Below are 19,132 nucleotides of genomic sequence, written 5' to 3' on the forward strand. Positions count from 1 at the left end.
TCAGCGTAATAGATCTGAAGGATGCCTTCTGGAGTTGCCCCCTTGACGAAGAAAGTCGGAACCTTTTTGCATTTGAATGGGAGAATCCCTTCACAGGACGAAAGCGACAGTTAAGATGGACAGTCTTGCTGCAGGGATTCACGGAATAACCCAACTTGTTTGGACAAATACTGGAGCAGATCTTAGGAGGATTTCGGTGTAGCGCGGAGAATCAATTGCTCCAATATGTCGATGATCTCTTACTCTCAGGACCAAGAGAAGAGGAGGTACGAGCAGACACCGTTGCCCTGCTGAACTTCCTGGGGAAACAGGGCCTACGCGTCTCCAGGACAAAACTCCAGTTTGTGGAGCAAGAAGTAAGATATCTGGGCCATCAGGTCAGTAAGGGGCATCGCCATATCACGCCAGAACGAATATCGGGGATTACGGGTATGCCAATACCCAGGACGAAGAAGGAAATCAGACAATTCCTGGGGCTAGTAGGGTATTGCCGGATATGGATTGAAAGTTACACCACTCTAGTAAAGTTTTTGTACGACAAACTGGGACAAGAAGAACAAAAGCTGGACTGGTCAGATGAGGAGGAGCAGCGATTTAATATTATTAAAAATAAACTGATCCGAGCTCCGGTATTGGCTTTACCCACCCTGAAGGAACCGTTCCAGTTATATGTTAATAGCGCCGGCGGAATTGCCCAAGGTGTGCTTACCCAGCTGCGGGCAGGGAAACGTCAGCCGGTTGCATTTTTGTCAAAAATGTTAGACCCTGTGTCACGTGGACGGCCGACCTGTATACAGGCAGTGGCAGCTACGGCAATGTTAGTAGAAGAGGCCCGGAAACTTACCTTTGGAGGAAGAATCACAGTATACTCCCCACATTCGGTTAGTACCATACTGGCTCAAAAGGCTCACCGCTGGTTAACAGACTCTCGCATCCTGAAGTATGAGACGATTTTGATGACCGGAGACGATCTCAATTTTGCAAAAGATCTCAGTTGCAACCCTGCCCAGTTTCTATACGGACGTCCTGCAGATGGGGAACAGGAGCATGATTGTGTGGAATTTGTAGACTTACAGACCAAAAGCCGAGAGGACCTGCAAGAGGCCCCGCTGGGTGAAGGATAGGAACTGTACATCGACGGGTCCTCCCGGTGCATCAGTGGGGTACGGTACAGTGGCTATGCTGTCGTAGATGGTGCAACGAGACGGTCGATCGAGTCCGGACGACTGCCCGGAAAGTGGTCAGCCCAATCCTGTGAGTTGTACTCCCTCCAGAGGGCCCTGAAGTTGTTGGAAGGGAAAGTGGGGACCATATATACTGACTCAAAGTATGCATACGGAATCGTTCATACTTTCGGGAAAATCTGGAAAGAGCGAGGATTGATAACTTCCCGGGGAAAAGAATTAGCTCACGAACAAATGATCAGCCTAACGTTGGAAGCCCTGGCGTTGCCTACAGAACTTGCAGTAGTCCATGTACCCGGTCACCAGAAGGGGTCGACACCGGAAGCGGTGGGAAACTGGCTGGCAGATGAGGAAGCCAAGCGGGCAGCGATCGAAAAACCCGTCCAATTATTAACATTAATACCGTTGAGGGAAGGGCTCGCTAAACAACCCGTCTTCACCCAGGGGGAGATTGATAAAATGGATCAATTGGGTGCCCGGCTAGAAACTAACGGGAAGTGGACGGTTCCTGATGGGAGACAAGTACTGAACAAACAGATCACCCGGAGTATTCTGCACCGATTACACCATCAGACCCACTGGGGGGTGCAAGCCATGTGTGACACGATCTTGAGAGACTATGTATGCAGGGGGATATACACGTTAGCCCAACAAGAAATAGTCGGATGCCCCACTTGTCAACGTATTAACAAGAAAACCATGCGTTCTATGCCAGCTGGTGGTCAGCCCCTCGCAATTAGGCCATTCCAGAGGATCCAAATTGACTTTACAGACTTACCCCCAGTACAGAGATGGAAGTATCTGCTAGTAATAGTAGACCATTTCACTCACTGGGTACAGGCTTTCCCAACCGCCAAAGCCGATGCACCAACCGTGGCCCGACTATTGTTAGAGAACATAATCCCGAGATATGGCATAATGGAATCTATCGACTCAGACTGCGGGACACATTTTGTTTCTAGGCTACACCATTTGATCTGTACTGCCCTGGGTATCCAATGGAAATTCCATGCACCCTGGCATCCCCAGAGCTCGGGTCGAGTTGAGAGAATGAATGGCACGCTCAAGACCCAATTGACTAAGCTGATGTTAGAAACTAAGTTACCATGGCCAAAGTGCCTTCCCATTGCCCTATTGAGAATACGTACAGCACCTCGCCGGGATATCGGGGTTCCCCCTATGAGATGCTGTTCGGATTAACATATTGGAGTAAGGTTGATGGGTGTCCCACTCTACAAGGGGGAGATGTATTTGTCAGAGACTATTTACTGGCCTTATCCCGTTCTTTTGCAGAACTCCGGAGGAAGGGTCTCCTGGCTCAGACTCCGCCGCTCGACTTCCTCTTGCATAAGGTGGAGCCCGGAGATTGGGTACTTGTAAAGACCTGGAAGGCCGAAAAGCTCCAGCCACAGTGGGAAGGACCGTTCCTGGTCCTGTTAACAACTGAAGCCGCTGTTCGGACGAAAGAAAAAGGGTGGGCCCACGCATCGAGGATAAAGGGGCTTATTCCGCCAGAAGGAGAGAGCACTTGGACATGCAGGCCAGGGGACAAGCCGTTGGTGGTAAAGCTGAAAAGACAGCGACAATGAACTCTACCTGGACTGTATTGGTGGGGATATTGATCAGTTTACTCCTGTATGTGGGGGAGGGCGAGGGGAGATGTGACAAATGTCGGACTACGGTGAGGCTTGGGAGTCAGATCTACTCGGGATCATTTGTGTCTCACTCCCATGTGAACGATCGGTGTTACGATGTGAATGCACGGCAAGAATGTTGGGAGGGTGGAAAACCCTATTATCAAGTGTATAATAAAGGGTACGGTGGCAAAGTCCATGGATGCCCTAAAAATGACCGCTGGGTGTGTGTTAACAAAGATAGGCAGTGGGGCCTACCCTCCGTGTTGCTCAGAGAGCAGGTGGACAGAGTCAAGGAGACCAGAGTACAGAACACTGAACGGAAGTTAGAGAAAGAGCACGACCGTCAGAAAACGGTCGTTGTCTCTAAAGTGCCATCTATATACAAAGAGGTAGAAGAGAAAATTGAGCTCCCTGATGTAACACAAAACCTGTTTATTGATCTCACCTCTAGGATTGCCACTGTTTTAAATGTTAGCAATTGCTGGGTTTGTGGGGGGCCACGTATGTCAGAACAATGGCCGTGGTCTGGTCAAAGCTTAGACATATGGGAATTGCTTCAATACAATTGGACACATGTCAACGAAAGGAAAAGCCAGGGGTGGAGACTGACGAATAGCCCTGAGGGCCAGTTATGTGTTGAAGGCAAGGGGACCGTGGAGGTAGGAATTAGTCCCTGTCAGAGTGTATTGAATGCCACCACACAAGTATGGTGGCCTGAGAATATTACTTGGTACATTGCAAACCGAGATCATCAAAATTGCGTTCGGTTACGTACTGATTCCTCCTCTTACGAGCTAAGTGCTGACCCTTCTGATGGCATGAAGAGAGTCTGGACCGGTGGTTGTCAGGGAAATCAATGCTCGGACGCTCCTGTTAAGACTCTGCCAGATTCTGGTAAGAGAGTGTGGAGTGGTGGTTGTCAGGGGAATCAATGCTGGGATAATCCTGTCCAGACTCTGCCACGGGCCAAGAATCCGAATACTGGAATTGCAGTGGTCCTGGTCCTTATGAGGGCGCCCCTGGGGTAAAGGAGCTGTGGGATGACGTTGTGAGGCAGGGAGGGCCTGCTCCAGATGGCCTATTTTGGATATGCGGTAATCAGGCATATTCCAAACTGCCCATGGGATGGGCTGGAGTATGCTTCCTGGGTCTAATACGACCTGAATTCTTCCTATTACCCCAGGAGGAAGGCGATGATTTGGGAGTTAAACTCTTTGACTCCCTGCGTAGGTCGCCAAGGGATATCCAAGTCGGTGATTGGGGGGGGATGAGTGGCCACCGGCCCGTATTATTGAATACTATGGGCCTGCTACGTGGGCACAGGACGGATCATGGGGATACCGTACTCCTATCTATATGTTAAATCGAATTATCAGGCTCCAAGCAGTCGTAGAGGTCATTACTAATCAGACCGCCCTGGCCCTGGAGTTGCTGGCTAAGCAGCAGAATCAGATGAGGGCTGCTATATACCAAAACCGGCTTGCCTTGGATTATCTGTTGGCCTCGGAAGGGGGCGTGTGCGGGAAGTTTAACCTGACTAACTGCTGTCTGAAAATTGACGATAATGGAAAAGCGGTTTTGAAGATTTCCGATAAAATTCGGAAATTGGCCCATGTGCCGGTACAATCCTGGCGTCCTCTTGGTGGCATTGGATGGTGGGATGGTCTCCTAGGTGGTAGTTGGTGGCGTACGGCGTTACTGATGGCTGGGGGGGGGCGTAATGCTTCTACTCATCTTACCCTGCCTGACCCCCTGTGTTCAATCTTTAATCCAGAAAAATATTTCCCAACTCCAGGCAGTGGCGGTACCCCAACATGGAACGCAGGAACTTAAGGTGCTGTTGCTGCGAAAGACCAAGGATTTCCCGGGCCCTTGATGGGAGGAGGCTTATCTTTGTCATGCACATCTTAAAAAAAAAAGGGTGGAATTGTGAGAGACGACTTCGGTACAAACAACTGAGATGTGCATGACCCCAAAGTCTAAGGGGAATAGAGCCATAGGGGTAGGGTAAAACATGCTTCTCTATAATAAAGGACGAGACATCTGCTGCTACGGATTGATAAGACCACTCACGTTGACAGAGTAGAAAAACAAGTCCTTGATTGATAAGACCACTAACTCTGACAGAGAAGAATAAGTCCTTGACTGATAAGACTACAGGGTAGAAAAATAACTCGGGAGACATCTGCTGCAGACTTTGTGATAAGGGTGCAGAATGGAAAAATACTGACGGTTTAGAATGTGAACCTCGTGACTCTTTGGAGCCAAAGAGGGGAGGGACTTGTGCTGTATTTAATGAGAAACTTTGTTAGCCTCGGGGTGCCCTTTTTCTCAGAAGGGTGCCCAACTCTGCAGACTTGCTAATAAAACTTTGTTTTCCTGAATTTGTCTAGAGCGATTATTGAGAAGCGATTTTCGTTTCTAACAGCTAGGGAATAACTATAGAGTGTTGTAGCTGACCACAAAAGAAGTAGTAATGGCGTTTTCACAATAAAGCTTATAGTAACGGAACAAGCGGTAATAACAAGTACAGGGATGCAGACATCCAAGGACGGTCTGGTACTAAGATAAGGAAATTGAAAAACAACAGAGGTGTGATTCAGCAACTCACAAACCAGACAAAGAAAGATTACATGCTCTGTTACACTCGCACTTCTTTCGGACCATCGAAGTATCCAAACTTGCAAGTTTGTAATAGATTTACCTTGTTTCCATGGCTTTGTCTCCGGCTGATTTATAAGTGAGTTCTGATTCTCACACCCTGAAGCAGCTGCTAACGGTCACTTGGGGCACGAGGCGGCCGTTAACCGCCATCTCGCGCGGGGCCTGAAGCTAAAATGGCGCCGGGGCCACGCGGGAAGGAAAAGCGCCGAGGGAGAGCGGACTGTGTCAACATGTCCCGTTCCCGAGGGTCAGGATGGTGGTTATTGGGGGGTGGAGGGGGACAGGAGAGATTCCCCCTCCCAGTGAGGCACCTTGTACAAACCGCGAGGTCTCTATCTCTCTCTGTTTGACTGTCTATGACTTGCTTTAACTCTGTCGATTAATCTCGATGACACCGTGATTTTGTGCCTCTTTCTGACTCTGACTGTGTTTCTTTAAAACTCTGTGTCTCTCTCTGTTTCTCCCTGCCTCTCTGTGACCCTCTGTCTCTCTCTGATTCTCAGTGACTCTGTAACTCTCTCTGACTGTATGGTGAGAGTACTGTTTGTTGCTGAACACAACGACTCCTGCCTTAGAAAAGTGCCTAACAGTTTGCTTTAATCACAGGCATCCCTGTGTCAGTCCTAGAGCTGACTGCCCGCTCTGGAAATGAGGTAATGGAGGGAGACAGCACCGCATTAAACTACTCTGTTTGACCCCAATTGAATATATTTTCTGTAAGGACGGTGAAGAGATTTAGTGGGAATACTCCAACTACTACAGAACCGTACACACAATCATCACCATCAGCAAAAGTCAAGAGGGCAATTAGCATTGTGCTGTTTCTAACCAGCAGACAGAGTCTCTCCTGAACAGCAAATGTATCGTCATTTCAGTGAGTTTTTAAGCACCCCTATACAAATTGACATTATCAGAGCAATTTGTTGGCACTGGGGGAGCATGCGGATGGAGATTTACCAGGATGTTGCCTTGGGGGCTGGAGAGTCTCAGTGATGGAGAGAGATTGGACAGACTGGGGTTCTTTTCCTTTAGAGCAGAGCAGATTGAGTGTGGAGACTTGATTGAGATGGATAAAATGATGAGGGGTGTAGGCAGGAAGAAACCTCCTCCACCTCCTTGCTGGGGGAGGGGCAGAGATTTAAGGTAAGAGGCAGGAGGTTCAGAGGGGGATGTGAGGGAAAACATTTTCACTCATAGGGTGGTAGGGAATCTGGAACTCCCTTCTTGTAAGGGTGGGAGAGGCAGAAATCCTCATCACATCGAAGAACGATTTAGATGTGCACTTCCAATCCAAGGCTAGAGTCAGATTAAGTGATCCTTCATGTTTCATATGTATATTGTTGCAGAAATAGGTGCTTGGATAAGATGAGTAGCCAAGGTCTTTTTCCCCAGGGCAGGGAGTCCAAAACTAGAGGGCAGTGGTTTAGGGTGAGAGGGGAAAGATTTAAAAGTGACCTGAGGGTTAACTTTTTCACATAGAGGGTGGTGCATATTTGGAATGAGCTGCAAGAGGAAGTGGTAGAAGTGGGTACAGTAATAACCTTTCAGAGACATTTGGAAAGATACATGGATAGGAAAGGTTTTGACAGATATGGACCAAACACAAGCAAATGGACTAGTTCCGTTTGGAGACCTGGTCAGCATAGATGTGTTGGGCTGAAGGGCCTATTTCTGTTCTGTGACCTTACGACTGGGAGTATGGTATTAGAAAACAAAGAGGTGGTTGCTTTTGACTGGCATGGATGATTATCAAAGTGGGGTGCGGGATGGGGACAGTGATGGCAACCCCCAGGATGTTGACAGTGTGGTGGGGTGGACTGTTATAGTAATCCTCAGGATGTTGACGGTGTGGGTGGAGACAGTGACAGTAACCCCCAGATGTTGATACTGCGGGGGGGTGGGAACAGTGACGGTAACCACCAAGGTTTGACACTGCAGGGGTTGGGGACTGCATTGGTAATACCATTGAACATCGGGAGGGCAATGGTTGGATGATGTACCATTTGACCATTCATAGCTAACACAAATCTTTCGAAGTGTAGATTTTACAACAGATGGAAACTTTGCAATGATGTGAAATCTCCGTTGTTTTATTTCTCCTTTCTGTCAGTTATTATCCTGTTATAGAAGTTAACATCTGTGGAAAAGAAAGACAATTTCAACATCCAATCTTTTATTTCCTCTTTGTTTTGTTTTGTTCCAGTTCCTGTTGCTGGGGTGTTCTTCACCCCCAGTGTCAATAAAATGGAGGTTCCAATTGGGAATCGTCTTGTTCGAGAGTGTGTATTGTGTCGAGGTACAGGACCGTGCTGTCAGTGGTACTTTCAAAGGTAAGCCTTAAACAATGCCAGCAGGAATTACAACTTTAGCTTGGACAGGAGAGAGCTGGCCATTGAGTCCTTCCAGTCCCAGCACCAAGGCAGATACCAGTGCGTCGTGATCAACAGGGGTTGGAACGATATTTAATGTGACCAGGAATTCCATCAACCTCACAGAGTCAGGTAATTCATTCTTCATCTTTGATCTGTGCACGTTCTTCACTGGAATCCAGCTGAAGTCTTGACATGAAAACTAAAAATTGCTTCAGAAACTCAGCAGGTCGGCAGCATCTGTGGGGTGGGGAGGGAGAGAGAGAGAGAGAGAGAATTATCCTTTCTCAGATAAGGGAGGCCTTCATAGCAAGAGGATTCAAGTCCAAGTGAAGGCATGTCTCGCTACAATTGGACACGGTGAGACCACACCCTGGGGAATTGTGTGAGCAGTTTGGGGCCTCCTTATTTGAGGAAGGATATTGTGCCTATGGAGGGAGTGCAGCGACGGTTTCCCAGAATGATTCCTGGGATGGCAGGACTGACAGATGGAGAGAGACTGGAATGATTAGGGTGACACTCACTGGAGTTTAGAAGAATTAAGGGAACAGAAACCTATAAATTTGAACAAGGACGAAACAGAATAAACTTGGGGAGGGTGTTCCCAGTGACTGGACAGAGTCCAGAACCAGGGGGTCACAGTCAAAAGGAAATGGAGTGGGACTGAGATGGGGAGAAATGTCTTTACCCAGAGAGTGGGGAGCCTGTGAATTCTGTGTCACAGAAAGCAGTCAGGGCCAGAATACTGAATGTTGTTCAGTAAGGAGTTGGATTGAGTTCTTTGGGGCTAAAGGGAGAGTGTGGGGAGACAAGGGACTGTGTTGGGTGATCAGCCATGATCCCTTTGAATGGGCGGAGCAGACTAGAAGGGCCGAATGGCCTCTTCCTGATGATATTTTCGATGTTTCTCTGTGATTGGCCCACTAGCCGCTGACTGGTGGAGGACAAGGCAAGTTTTGCCTCGATATATGTAGGCCGTGAAAATGAAGAACAGTAATTTCTCGTTGACAATTTAGAGAGAGTTGGTGCAGAGCGATCTTTTGAGTTTAGCATCGAATAGTTTGGGTTGGATTGTTGGGATATTGTTAATGAGGCAGGCTGCACAGAAACAATGATGTTAATGCAATGGTGAGGGTTTGGAGGGAATTTTACAGACACAAAGGTTTCCTTCCAAACGAACGAGTGTTGGTAGGGAGTCAGGCGACAGGGAACACTGGGGTTGGTGTTTGCTGTAGGGATGATGTTATTGACAGGAAATCATTCTCTGAAACCAGCACAGACACATAGCACTGAGATGGCAGTACTCATTGTCCCACTGTTTCTGATACTTTCTGTCCTCACATTGCTTCCCATTAAACTCCGGGATTGGAAACAAGGTGAGCAGGTAACCCCGGCAATTGTTCTCCAGTTGGCACTCTACATAGGTTTCAAACTGACGTTGCTCGCATAGTGTATGAGGGTGTGCGTATGAGAGAGTATGTGTGTGAGTGTGTTTGAGTGAGAATATGAAAGTGTACATGTCTGTGTGAGAGAGAGAGACACACACACATTCTCATTGACACTTACACATACTTTCACGTGCACACACACACTGCGCAGTCATCTCTGCAGTGCACATTGTAGACCACACTTGAGAAGCTGAACACCGTCCAGAGACAATGCAGCCCCTGCTTGATTGGCACCACATCCACTCCATCCACCACCCGTGCTCAGTAGCAGCCACGAGATGCCCTGCAGAAATTCACCAAAGATCCTCAGGATGAACCTTCCAAACCCACAACATGTCCATCTAGAAGGACAAGCACAGCAGAAACATGAGAATACCACCTCCTGCAAGTTTCCCTTTGAGCCACTCACCATCCCAACTTGGAAATATATCAGCCATTCATTTAGTGTCACTGGGTCAAAATCCTGTAGTTCCCCCTTTAATGGTATCGTGGGTCGACTTACAGCACAAGGACTACAGTGGTTCAAGAAGGCAACTCATTACCTCCTTCTCCAGGGGCCAACTAGGGATGGATAATAAATTCTCAGCCTAGCCAGTGATTTTCACATCCCACAAGTGAATTAAAAAAGAAATAAAGCACTATTTGGGAACGTGCTTTATGAGGATGTGGGCAGGCTGAACAAGTGGCAGACGAAATTACTTGGGGAGACATACAAAGTATTCAGAGGAATGGTCAGCACAGTGTTCAGAGGAATGGTCAGCACAGATATAAACTAAAGATTAAAATTGGAATAATTGTTTGTGCATCAGTCAAAGAATCCAGATTCATTTGGTCGCAGGAGAAGCTGAATATTTGCAGTAAAACTTTCCAATGTTCTTTCTCTCTTATTTTGTCCAGCTGATTCTTTGAGCAGTTCCCGGTGGCACAGGTAGTTAAGTGAGGTGGTTAGCAACTTCAAACAGCATTCAAACACTGTCTGAATGGGCTGTAAATCACTCTGGGATGCAAACCCAGCAATTTTATATTTGTTAAACAAATTGGAGCAAATGAACTGTTGTGTCTGACTCGTTTGCAAATCTAAAGCACAACAGTTCAAATTGACGACACACTCACAATTTCCGTTAGACAGTGAACTGAGGGTTGGTCAGTCCCATTAATGATGAGGTTATCCATTGCAGTTGGAAGAATTGAAAAAGGGAACTTATCATCTGAATAGGAGAGAAAGTTCAAAATGTCAGTGTAAAGGCTATAGCAGGTCACAAGGAAGACATTTATTGCTAAAGGAATGGAGTATGGAAGTAGGTAATTGTTACTGCAACTGTACAAGGGATTGGGGTTTCCACATCCGGAGTACTGCAGACAGTTTTGGTCCCTTTACTTGAGGAGGGATGTAGTTGAATTGGAGGGAGTTCAAAGGAGACCACTGAATTGATTGCCCAGATGAAAGTTTAGTCTTATGAGAAGAGACTGGTACAATTTTGATCTCTTTACTCGAGGACAGATGCAGTTTATACTGGAGGTAGTTCAGAGGAGATTCACTCAATTATTTCCAGAGTTGAAGGGTTTGTTTTGGGTGAGAGATTGAGCAGTTTCTCTGGAGTTTGTAAGAGAGGAGATCTAACCGAAGGTTATAAAATGCTAAAGGGGGTATTGACAAAGGAGTTGGAGAGAGGATGTTTGCTCATGTGGGAGAATCTAGAACAAGAGGTTATCATTTCAGGATAAGGGCAGACTGAAAACAGAGGGAAGGAGGAATGAATTCTCAAATGTGGAGAGGGTTGTAAATCTGTGGGATCACTCCTCCCAACCCCCACCACTCAGGACACTGCATCAATTGGAGGAGGAGACAGACAGATTGTTAATCAGTGATGGGTCAAAGGGAGTGTTTGCTGGAAAGTGGGGTTGAGGCTGAGATGGGATCAGCTGCGATCGTATGGATTAGTGGAGCAGGTTCCTGATGGGCCAAATGGACTCAACCTGATCCTAGCCTGTATGTTCTTGTGGAGTTATATTATTAGTTAGTAGCAAAACTACTAGGAGGTGAAAATTAAGTTTGATTTAACAAAATAGGTTTTAATTTTTGAACATTGGAAAATAAAGACAAAAGTGATTCTACACAAATTTGGTGAAGGACGTTGGTTGAAAGAAACGAAAAGACAATACAAAGTAGGGGGTAAAATTCTAAAGGGGGTGCAGGAGCAGGGGGAGTTGGGGGTATATATCCTCAGATCAGTGAAGGCAGCATAACATGGGGGAGAGCAGTTAATGAAACGCACAGCATCCTCAGCTTTATTAATAGGGGCACAGAGTCCGAGAACAAGGAGGTGATGTTGAAATTGTAAAAGACACTGGTGGACCTCAGCTGGAGTGCCAGAGAGAGGGAGAGAGTGATAGCTGGTAGGTGGTGGTTCAACCTGAGGGCTACCATAGTCTAGATTAGAGTGGTGCTGGAAAAGCACAGCAGTTCAGGCAGCATCCGAGGAGCAGTAAAATCAATGTTTCAGGCAAAAGCCCTTCATCAGGAATACAGGCAGTGAGCCTGAAGGGTGGAGAGATAAGTGAGAGGAGGGTGGGGGTGGGGTGAAAATAGCATAGAATACAGTACATGAGTGGGGGAGGGTTAGGGGGAGTGGATAGGTGGAAAAGAAGATAGGCAGGTAGGACAAGTCATGGGGACAGTGCAGAGCTGGAAGTTTGGAACTGGGGTGAGGTGGGGGAAGGGGAAATGAGGGTTACCATGCTTCTCACAAGGGAAGGAGTGGATGAGGACAATCCTTCATGGTAACCTCAGTCAGTGAGAGATTCAAACCCACGCTGTCGATGTTACTCCACATTCCAAACCAGCCATCCAGCCAACTGAGCTAACCTGACACTCAACACAAAGCAGAGAGCAGAAAAGAAATCAATTCCGGTGACAGCGCAAGCCTTGAATGGAGAATATTAGATTATAATGGAGATACATCTTTGATTTGTTGGGTATTTCTTTGTATGTGGGCGGCACGGTAGCACAGTAGTTAGCACTGCTGCCTCACAGCGCCAGAGATCCGGGTTCAATTCCTGCCTGAGGCGACTCTCTGTGTGGAGTTTGCACGTTCTCCCCGTGTCTGCGTGGGTTTCCTCCCACAGTCCAAAAATGTGCAGGTTAGGTGAATTGGCCAAGTTAAATTGCCCGTAGTGTTAGATGAAGAGGTAAATGTAGGGGAATGGGTCTGGGTGGGTTGCGCTTCGGCGGGTCGTGTGGACTTGTTGGGCCGAAGGGCCTGTTTCCACACTGTAAGTAATCTAATCTAAAAACACCTTACCTTCACAGGCAACAGTAGCTGAATTTAGAAATACATTTGATAAAGGGAGTTGGCCTTCTATTACCCAGGCTGGTTTTGTTCTGTTCTGGACACCTTACTTAAGGAAGGAGGTTCAAACCCTGGAGACAGTGTGAAGGAGATTTACGAGAATGATCACAACGATGAGGGATTTTAGATTCAGGGAAAGTTTCAAGAGATTGAGCTTATTCTCTTTCGAGCAGAGAAGATGAAATGTTGACCTTATTGAGATGTTGAAAATTTGAACAATTCTACGGGAAAGCAAATTATTGTTTCGCACTCATTGGTCTGTTACGAACTGGCTGGTCAGAATTTCAAGGTTGTCAGTGAGAGGGTGAGATGAGGAGAAACTTGTTTAGGTTGTTGGATTTGGAATGTGCTGCTTGGGAGAGTGGTGGAGACGGATTCCATAGGAGGTTTGAAAAGAGAGCTTGATATAAATTTGAAAGGGATGATGGTAGATGGCTACGGAGATAGGGCTGGAGACTGGGACTAGCTGGGTAGCTCGTTCAGACACAAATAGTCTCCTTCCGTACAGTAAAATTGTATGATTCTATGAACGTACAAGTTCTGAGCCACATTCCGGACATTTCCAGGAGGTCATTCCTTGGGACTTTGGCTCAATGACCTCGTTGCCAGGGGTTTTTGTACGCAAACAGCAGCAAATTGTTGTCACGAGCGGGATTGGAACTTGGTTGGGTAATGATCTGGAAATATTTCATTTCAAGGGAGGCGATGGAAGATCCAGCTGAGGGCACGAGTGAGAACAGACCTGCAAGAAGTTTCAAATACACAGATCGGGTCAAGTCGATTAAATTACATTAGATTAGATTTCTTACAGTGTGGAAACAGGCCCTTCGGCCCAACAAGTCCACACCGCCCCACCGAAGCGCAACCCACCCATACCGCTACCCCTACATTTACCCCTTACCTAACACTACGGGCAATTTATCATGTCCAATTCACCTGACCTGCACATCTTTGGACTGTGGGAGGAAACCCACGCAGACATGGGGAGAACGTGCAAACTCCACACAGTCAGTCGCCTGAGGCGGGAATTGAACCCGGGTCTCTGGCGCTGTGAGGCAGCAGTGCTAACCACTGTGCCACCATGCCGCCCACTAGTGTGATTCTGGTGAGTGTGATTCTGTGAGGTGCTGATCCTACACCGTCACGTATTGGTCAGCATTCATGCTGGTATTTATCTGATTGGGAAGATCCGCAAAAACAAATCTCTTCCTGGAAGTGTTGGAGGGAAGTTTGGGTTTCCTTTACAACAGAGAAGGTTGATGGGGGAGGGGACATGACAGAGGTGTGTAAGATTGGTAGTGTTGTTGAGCAGAGCACCCGAGGGGTTCAGGACTATAATTCTTTGGAGTTTGTGTCACAAGTAGACAGGGTGTTTGAGAAGGTGTTTAGAACACTTGCTTTCATTGCAAGACCATTGAGTGTTGGAGTTCGGACACCATGTTGTGGTTGTACAGGACACTGGTGAAACCTGTTCAGGTGTATTGTGTCCAGTTCTGGTTGCTCTGTTAGAGGAAGGACATTATTAAGCTGGAGAGGGTTCAGAAAAGATATACCAGAATGTTGTTGGGAATGGAGAGTTTGAGTTAGAAGGAGAGGCTGGATGGACTGGGACCATTTTCACTTTGAGAGGTGTTGAGGTTTATGAAATCGTGATGGGCAAAGATGAGGTGAATGGCAGGTGTCTTTTCCCTAGGGTGGGGGACTTCAAGATTGGGGGACTTCAAGACCAGGGGACATATTTTTCATTTGAGAAGAGAAACATTTTTGAAAATGACATGACGGGTAACATTTTTTTGATGGAGAGTGGTTCATGTGTGGATTGAACTTTCAGAGGAAGTGACGGATACAGGGTCAGTTACAATGTTTAAAAGACATTTAGATTAGTACAAGAATAGGAAAGGTTGGAGAGATAAGGGCCAAGAGCAAACAAGTTGGACTAGTTTAGTTTGAGGTTATGAACGGCATGGACTAGTTGGACCCCAGGTCTGATTCCTTGCTGAGTGACTCTATTATGAGGGACATGGACAGGGAAGACAGAAAGCAGCTGTTTCCCTTAGTCGAAGGGTCAGTAACAAGGAGGGACATCATTTTAAAGTGAAGGGTAAGAGGTTTCGAGAGCGATTTGAGGATTGTTTCACCCACAGGATGGTGGGGATCTGGAATGTGTGAAAATAAAATATTTGGACTTTCAATTTCTATTTGAAATCACTAATTGCTCCGGTGTGTGGGAATGCCACTTTGTAACTGCAAGTGGTTGCATGATTTATTAGTGTGAAATATTCGTATAAAGGAGCAGGAAGAGGCCATGGAGGAGGCCCTTGAGCCTGTTTCACCATTCAATGCCTGATTGGTGACCTGACTCCATAGACCTGCCTTTGGCCCTTATCCCCTTAAAAACTTTGCTGAACAAGAAACTTATCTCTCAGATTTAAAACTAAAAACTGATCCAGCAATGCCTGCTGTTGTGGCAGAGAGTTCCAAACCTCCTCCAGCCTCTGTGCATATTAGTACTTCCGAACATCTCTTCTGAACAGTCTGGTCCTAATTGTCCGGCTGTGCCCTCCCAATTTCTAGGATTCCCAAACAGTGGAAACACTTTCAGTTTATCCACCCTGTCTTTTCCTGTTAATATCTTCAATCAGATCATCCCTGAACCGTGTAAATTCTGGACAGAACAGGCTAATTTGCGTAATCTCTCCACATAACTTAACCCCTGAAGCCCAGGTATCATTCTTGTAAACTCACGCTGTACTTCCTCCCAGGCCAATCTATCCTTCCTCAGGTGTGGTGCCCAGATCTGCTCCAAGTGGGGTCTAACCAGGGTTTTGTATAACTGCAGCATCCCTTCTGCATCCTTGTCCTCCAGTCCTCTCGATATAAAGGCCAGCATTCCATTAGCTTTCTTTAGGTAATGAATGTCAGAAATAAAAAGAAACACAGAAATTGTTGGAAAAATTCAGCAGGGACAGATTGTTTGCCACCTGGGGACTGTTGAAGACAACTTTCCATCCAATGCGTGTCTATCTCCAGCACATGGACTGCAGCAGTTACCAAAGCAGCTCATCTCTACCTTCTCAAGGGAACAACTAGGGATGAGTTAGGCAATAAAAGCTGGGTGCAGTGGGTGATGCCCATGTGCCATGAGTGAATAATAAAAAAAAACGTAATTTACCCCAGGGCCTCCACCTTCCCTATGTGAGCTTGTCCTGAGAGGGGAGGTGCCAACTTTGTAGTGAATGTTGATGCACAATAGCCATTTGAGTTTATTGAGTCACCTAGTTCACGAACTGCTTTGAAAAGGTTGATATATCGCCAAGAGCTTAGGTTTGTATTCCTGCTGGGTTGGGGCTGTGACCTTAATTATCAGTCCATATTTAATTTTGAGGCATCGTTTGCTGTTGCTTTAACGTTCTGATCTCTAGCCTTTCGGTTCACTTTGCTTATAGTTTCTTGATTGTAGATGACTCCGAAATAGACAGCAGTTTGGTGTACTCAGTTTTCATCATCTCCAAACCAAGAAACGCTGGTACAGGATACAATATATATACTTTTATAATATTTCTGGTTCAGTGAAAGTGGAGACTTTCTCTAGTTTATCTTAACCTTGAAAACCCAGCCACTTTTAAACATAATTGGTGTTTCTCTTGCTCATGGCATGGAGTGAAGGTCCATGAATCTTTTTACATCATTTGAATTTATTAATAATCAATAGTGTTTGCGATCATCTAAATCATAGAGATGTTCCATCTACGTCAACTAAATTATCAACAGGGCAATGTTAATTGGAAGAGGAAACGTTACACTGTTGGCTAATTGCTTTACCTGACATCTTGTTTTGAGGGGATGCCCCAGTACAACAGCTTAATGTCTGAGAGTGGCCCCTTCTGGCCTTGGCCTTTGGGGCAAGGAGGTCCAGCATCATTCACATGAGGAGCATTGCCATTTCATTTTCCTGAGTGTTTCTTTGATGATACAAACATAGATGGAAGGACAGGTAGTGTTGAGGAAGCAGGGATGCTGCAGAGGGATTTGGACAGGCGAAGAGAATGGGCAATGAAATGGCTGATGGAATGCAATGTGGGAAAGTGGAAAGTTATGTACTTTAGTAGGAAGAACAGAGACAGAGACTGTTTTCTAAATGGGGAAAAGTTTTGGAAATCTGAAGCACAAAGGGACTTGGGTGTCCGAGTTCAGGATTTGCTTCAGGTTAACAGGTTCAGTTGGCAGTTAGGAAGGCAAATGTAATGGTGGCATTCATTTCGAGAGGGTCAGAATACAAGAGCAGGGATGTACTGCTGAGGCTGAAAAAGGCTCTGGTCAGACCGCATTTGGAACATTGTGAGCAGTTTTCAGCCCCCTGTTTAGGGAAGGATGTGCTTAACTTGGAGTGGGTTTGCAAGAAAGATTTCAGGGATGAAGAACTTGTCATGAGGAGAGGTTAAGGACTCTGAGTCTGGACTCAGTGGAGTTTAGAAGGGTGAGGGAGAATCTGATTGAAATTTGGAGAATACTGCAAGTCCCGAATAGAGTGGACATGGAGAAGATGTTTCCATGAGTAGGAGAGACTAGGACCCGAAGGCACAGCCTCAGAGTGAAGGGACCTCCCTTCAGAACTGAGATGAGGAGGAATTTCTTCAGTCAGACAGTGGGGAATCTGTGGAAAACATTACTGCAGACAGCTGTCATTATGTCTTGAAGACAGAGATAGATAGATAGGTTCTTGATCAGTAGGAGGATCAACCGTTACAGAGAGAAGGCAGGAGAATGGGATTAACAAACATATTAGCCATGATGGAATGTTGGAGCAGACTTGATGAGCTGCTATATTTTATGGTCTTTGCACAAAGTGACTAATAGATTGTGATGCATCACATAGTTTAGTCCATGAGATTCAGAGCTTTCTGAGCATATGCTATGAGTCACCCACACTAAAAAGTGTTCAGTCAGCAGGACGACCAACACAACATATGGGCTAGGAACCCTTTGGAGCCTGCTCCCCCCATTCTATACAGCTGTGACTCACTTCATCCCAGTCTCAGCCCCAATTTTCTCCCCCCACTCCCTTTAATCTAAGTAACAATCTGTCAGTCCCCTCCTTCAATTTATTTAGTGTCCCGACATGCCACCACATACTGGGGGGGGGAGAGAAAAGAGAGGTGAAGTCCCAGAGATTCCCATCCCCCTCTCCCTTGGAGAGAAGCCATTTCTCAGCATCGCTATTTTCAATCTGTCCCACCCTCTTCTCCTGAAACGATGACCCACTCGATCTAAATTGTCCCACATGAGGAAACACCCTCCCTCTGTCTCCTTTGTCAATTCCACCCCCTTTAGCGTCCTATATCCCTCAGTTGGATCTCCTCTCATTCCTCTAAACTCCAGAGAGTATTGGCCTTAACTACTCAATCTCTCTTTTGAAGACAAACCCCTCCTCTCTGAACATGAAATGTACAAAATCACATTGCAGTTGGATGGTATCTTGGATGTAGAATACACATCACAAAGTGCATTAGTCATAACTTCTGAGAGATCTACAGCCCAGGAAAAGGCCCATCGAGTCTTTGCCGGTCAGAAATAACCACCTCACTATTCTCTAATCCTACTTCCTCAGCACCTGGCCCTATAGCCCTGGCGTCACGAATGCACATCTAAATTCTCCTTCAATGTGATGAGTGTTTCATCTTCTCCCAACCTTACAGGCAGTGAGTTCCAGATTCCCACCACCCTCTGGGTAAACAAGATTTTCCTCACATCCCCTCGAAACCTCTTGGCCCTTACCTTCAATCTGTGCCCCATCTCCACCTCTGTCAAGGGGTGAAAGTTCCTTCCTATCTTCACCCCTCATTGTTTTATACATCCCTCTCTTTCAATCCACTCTGCTGTAAGGTCAACAACCCCAGTCTGTCCAATCTCTCTCAATCACTGAAACTCTCTAGCCCCCAAGGCAACCTGCTGGTAAATCTCCCTGTGCATCCTCTCACAGTTCATTTAGATATGTCCCGTTGGTAAAATGTCTTTTCTTTTATTTATAGCTCACTCCACTGGTGCATCAGGAAAGAAACACATAGGTTATTTTGTAGTGAAAAAGAAGGCTGTTAATTTTTAATCAGCAAAGTTATGTTTTTTGCAGGCAGTTAATGTAAAGTCACCATTGTCTCATTAGAGAGAGGGAGAGAGGTGTGGGAGAGAAAGAGAGAGAAAAAGCAACAACTGTTTATGGTTTAACCTGAGGGTCGCCACATCTAAGACACAGGGAATGATCATTCACAGCAATCTCAACCAGAGCAGCAATTGAACTACAAGCTGTCAACGTGACTATACATCGTAAGCCAACTATAGAATCAGCTGCGGAAACCAACCCCTACATGACAATGGCAAAAACATTGGGTGGCTCAGTGGCTGGGTGGTTAGCATTGCTGTCTCACAGCGCCAGGGACCCAGGAACAATTCCAGCCTCGGGGTGACTGTCTGTGTGGAGTTTGC

General features: G+C 46.3%; 3 protein-coding genes and 2 pseudogenes across 6 annotated transcripts in view; 3 read left to right on the plus strand and 2 right to left on the minus strand.

Moving 5' to 3' along the window:
- LOC148135423 (uncharacterized) overlaps positions 1-149 on the plus strand; it is a 6,134-nt gene extending 5,985 nt beyond the window's left edge. The window contains exon 3 of the mRNA XM_087984583.1: positions 135-149. Coding sequence (XP_087840709.1) covers positions 135-149 — 15 coding nt within the window. The remainder of the gene's footprint in view (positions 1-134) is intronic.
- Positions 1-5,195, plus strand: part of LOC148135422 (uncharacterized) — a 20,020-nt gene extending 14,825 nt beyond the window's left edge. The window contains exon 3 of the mRNA XM_087984655.1: positions 2,478-5,195. Coding sequence (XP_087840781.1) covers positions 2,719-3,849 — 1,131 coding nt within the window. The 5' untranslated portion in view covers positions 2,478-2,718 and the 3' untranslated portion in view covers positions 3,850-5,195. The remainder of the gene's footprint in view (positions 1-2,477) is intronic.
- LOC148135420 (uncharacterized) overlaps positions 1-19,132 on the minus strand; it is a 560,459-nt pseudogene that overhangs the window by 36,487 nt on the left and 504,840 nt on the right. The window lies entirely within an intron of this gene.
- LOC148135424 (uncharacterized) lies at positions 4,434-9,304 on the plus strand (annotated as a pseudogene).
- LOC122547710 (uncharacterized) overlaps positions 7,559-19,132 on the minus strand; it is a 29,915-nt gene continuing 18,341 nt past the window's right edge. The window contains exons 3-6 of one of the 3 annotated variants that reach the window (XM_087984704.1): positions 15,398-15,554; positions 13,188-13,394; positions 9,421-9,643; positions 7,559-8,094 (exon numbers count right to left, since the gene is read on the minus strand). In XM_087984704.1, the coding sequence (XP_087840830.1) occupies positions 13,243-13,394; positions 15,398-15,554 (309 nt within the window). In that variant the 3' untranslated portion in view covers positions 7,559-8,094; positions 9,421-9,643; positions 13,188-13,242. Of the gene's footprint in view, positions 8,095-9,420; positions 9,644-13,187; positions 13,395-13,778; positions 14,155-15,397; positions 15,555-19,132 lie in introns of those variants that run through there. The other 2 variants (XM_087984703.1, XR_015755108.1) reach the window with 2 other exon arrangements.

Source organism: Chiloscyllium plagiosum, unplaced genomic scaffold (genome assembly GCF_037043375.1).
Source record: "Chiloscyllium plagiosum isolate Xiang-an unplaced genomic scaffold, Cpla_swu_hap1 HiC_scaffold_49, whole genome shotgun sequence".
NCBI lineage: Eukaryota > Metazoa > Chordata > Chondrichthyes > Orectolobiformes > Hemiscylliidae > Chiloscyllium > Chiloscyllium plagiosum.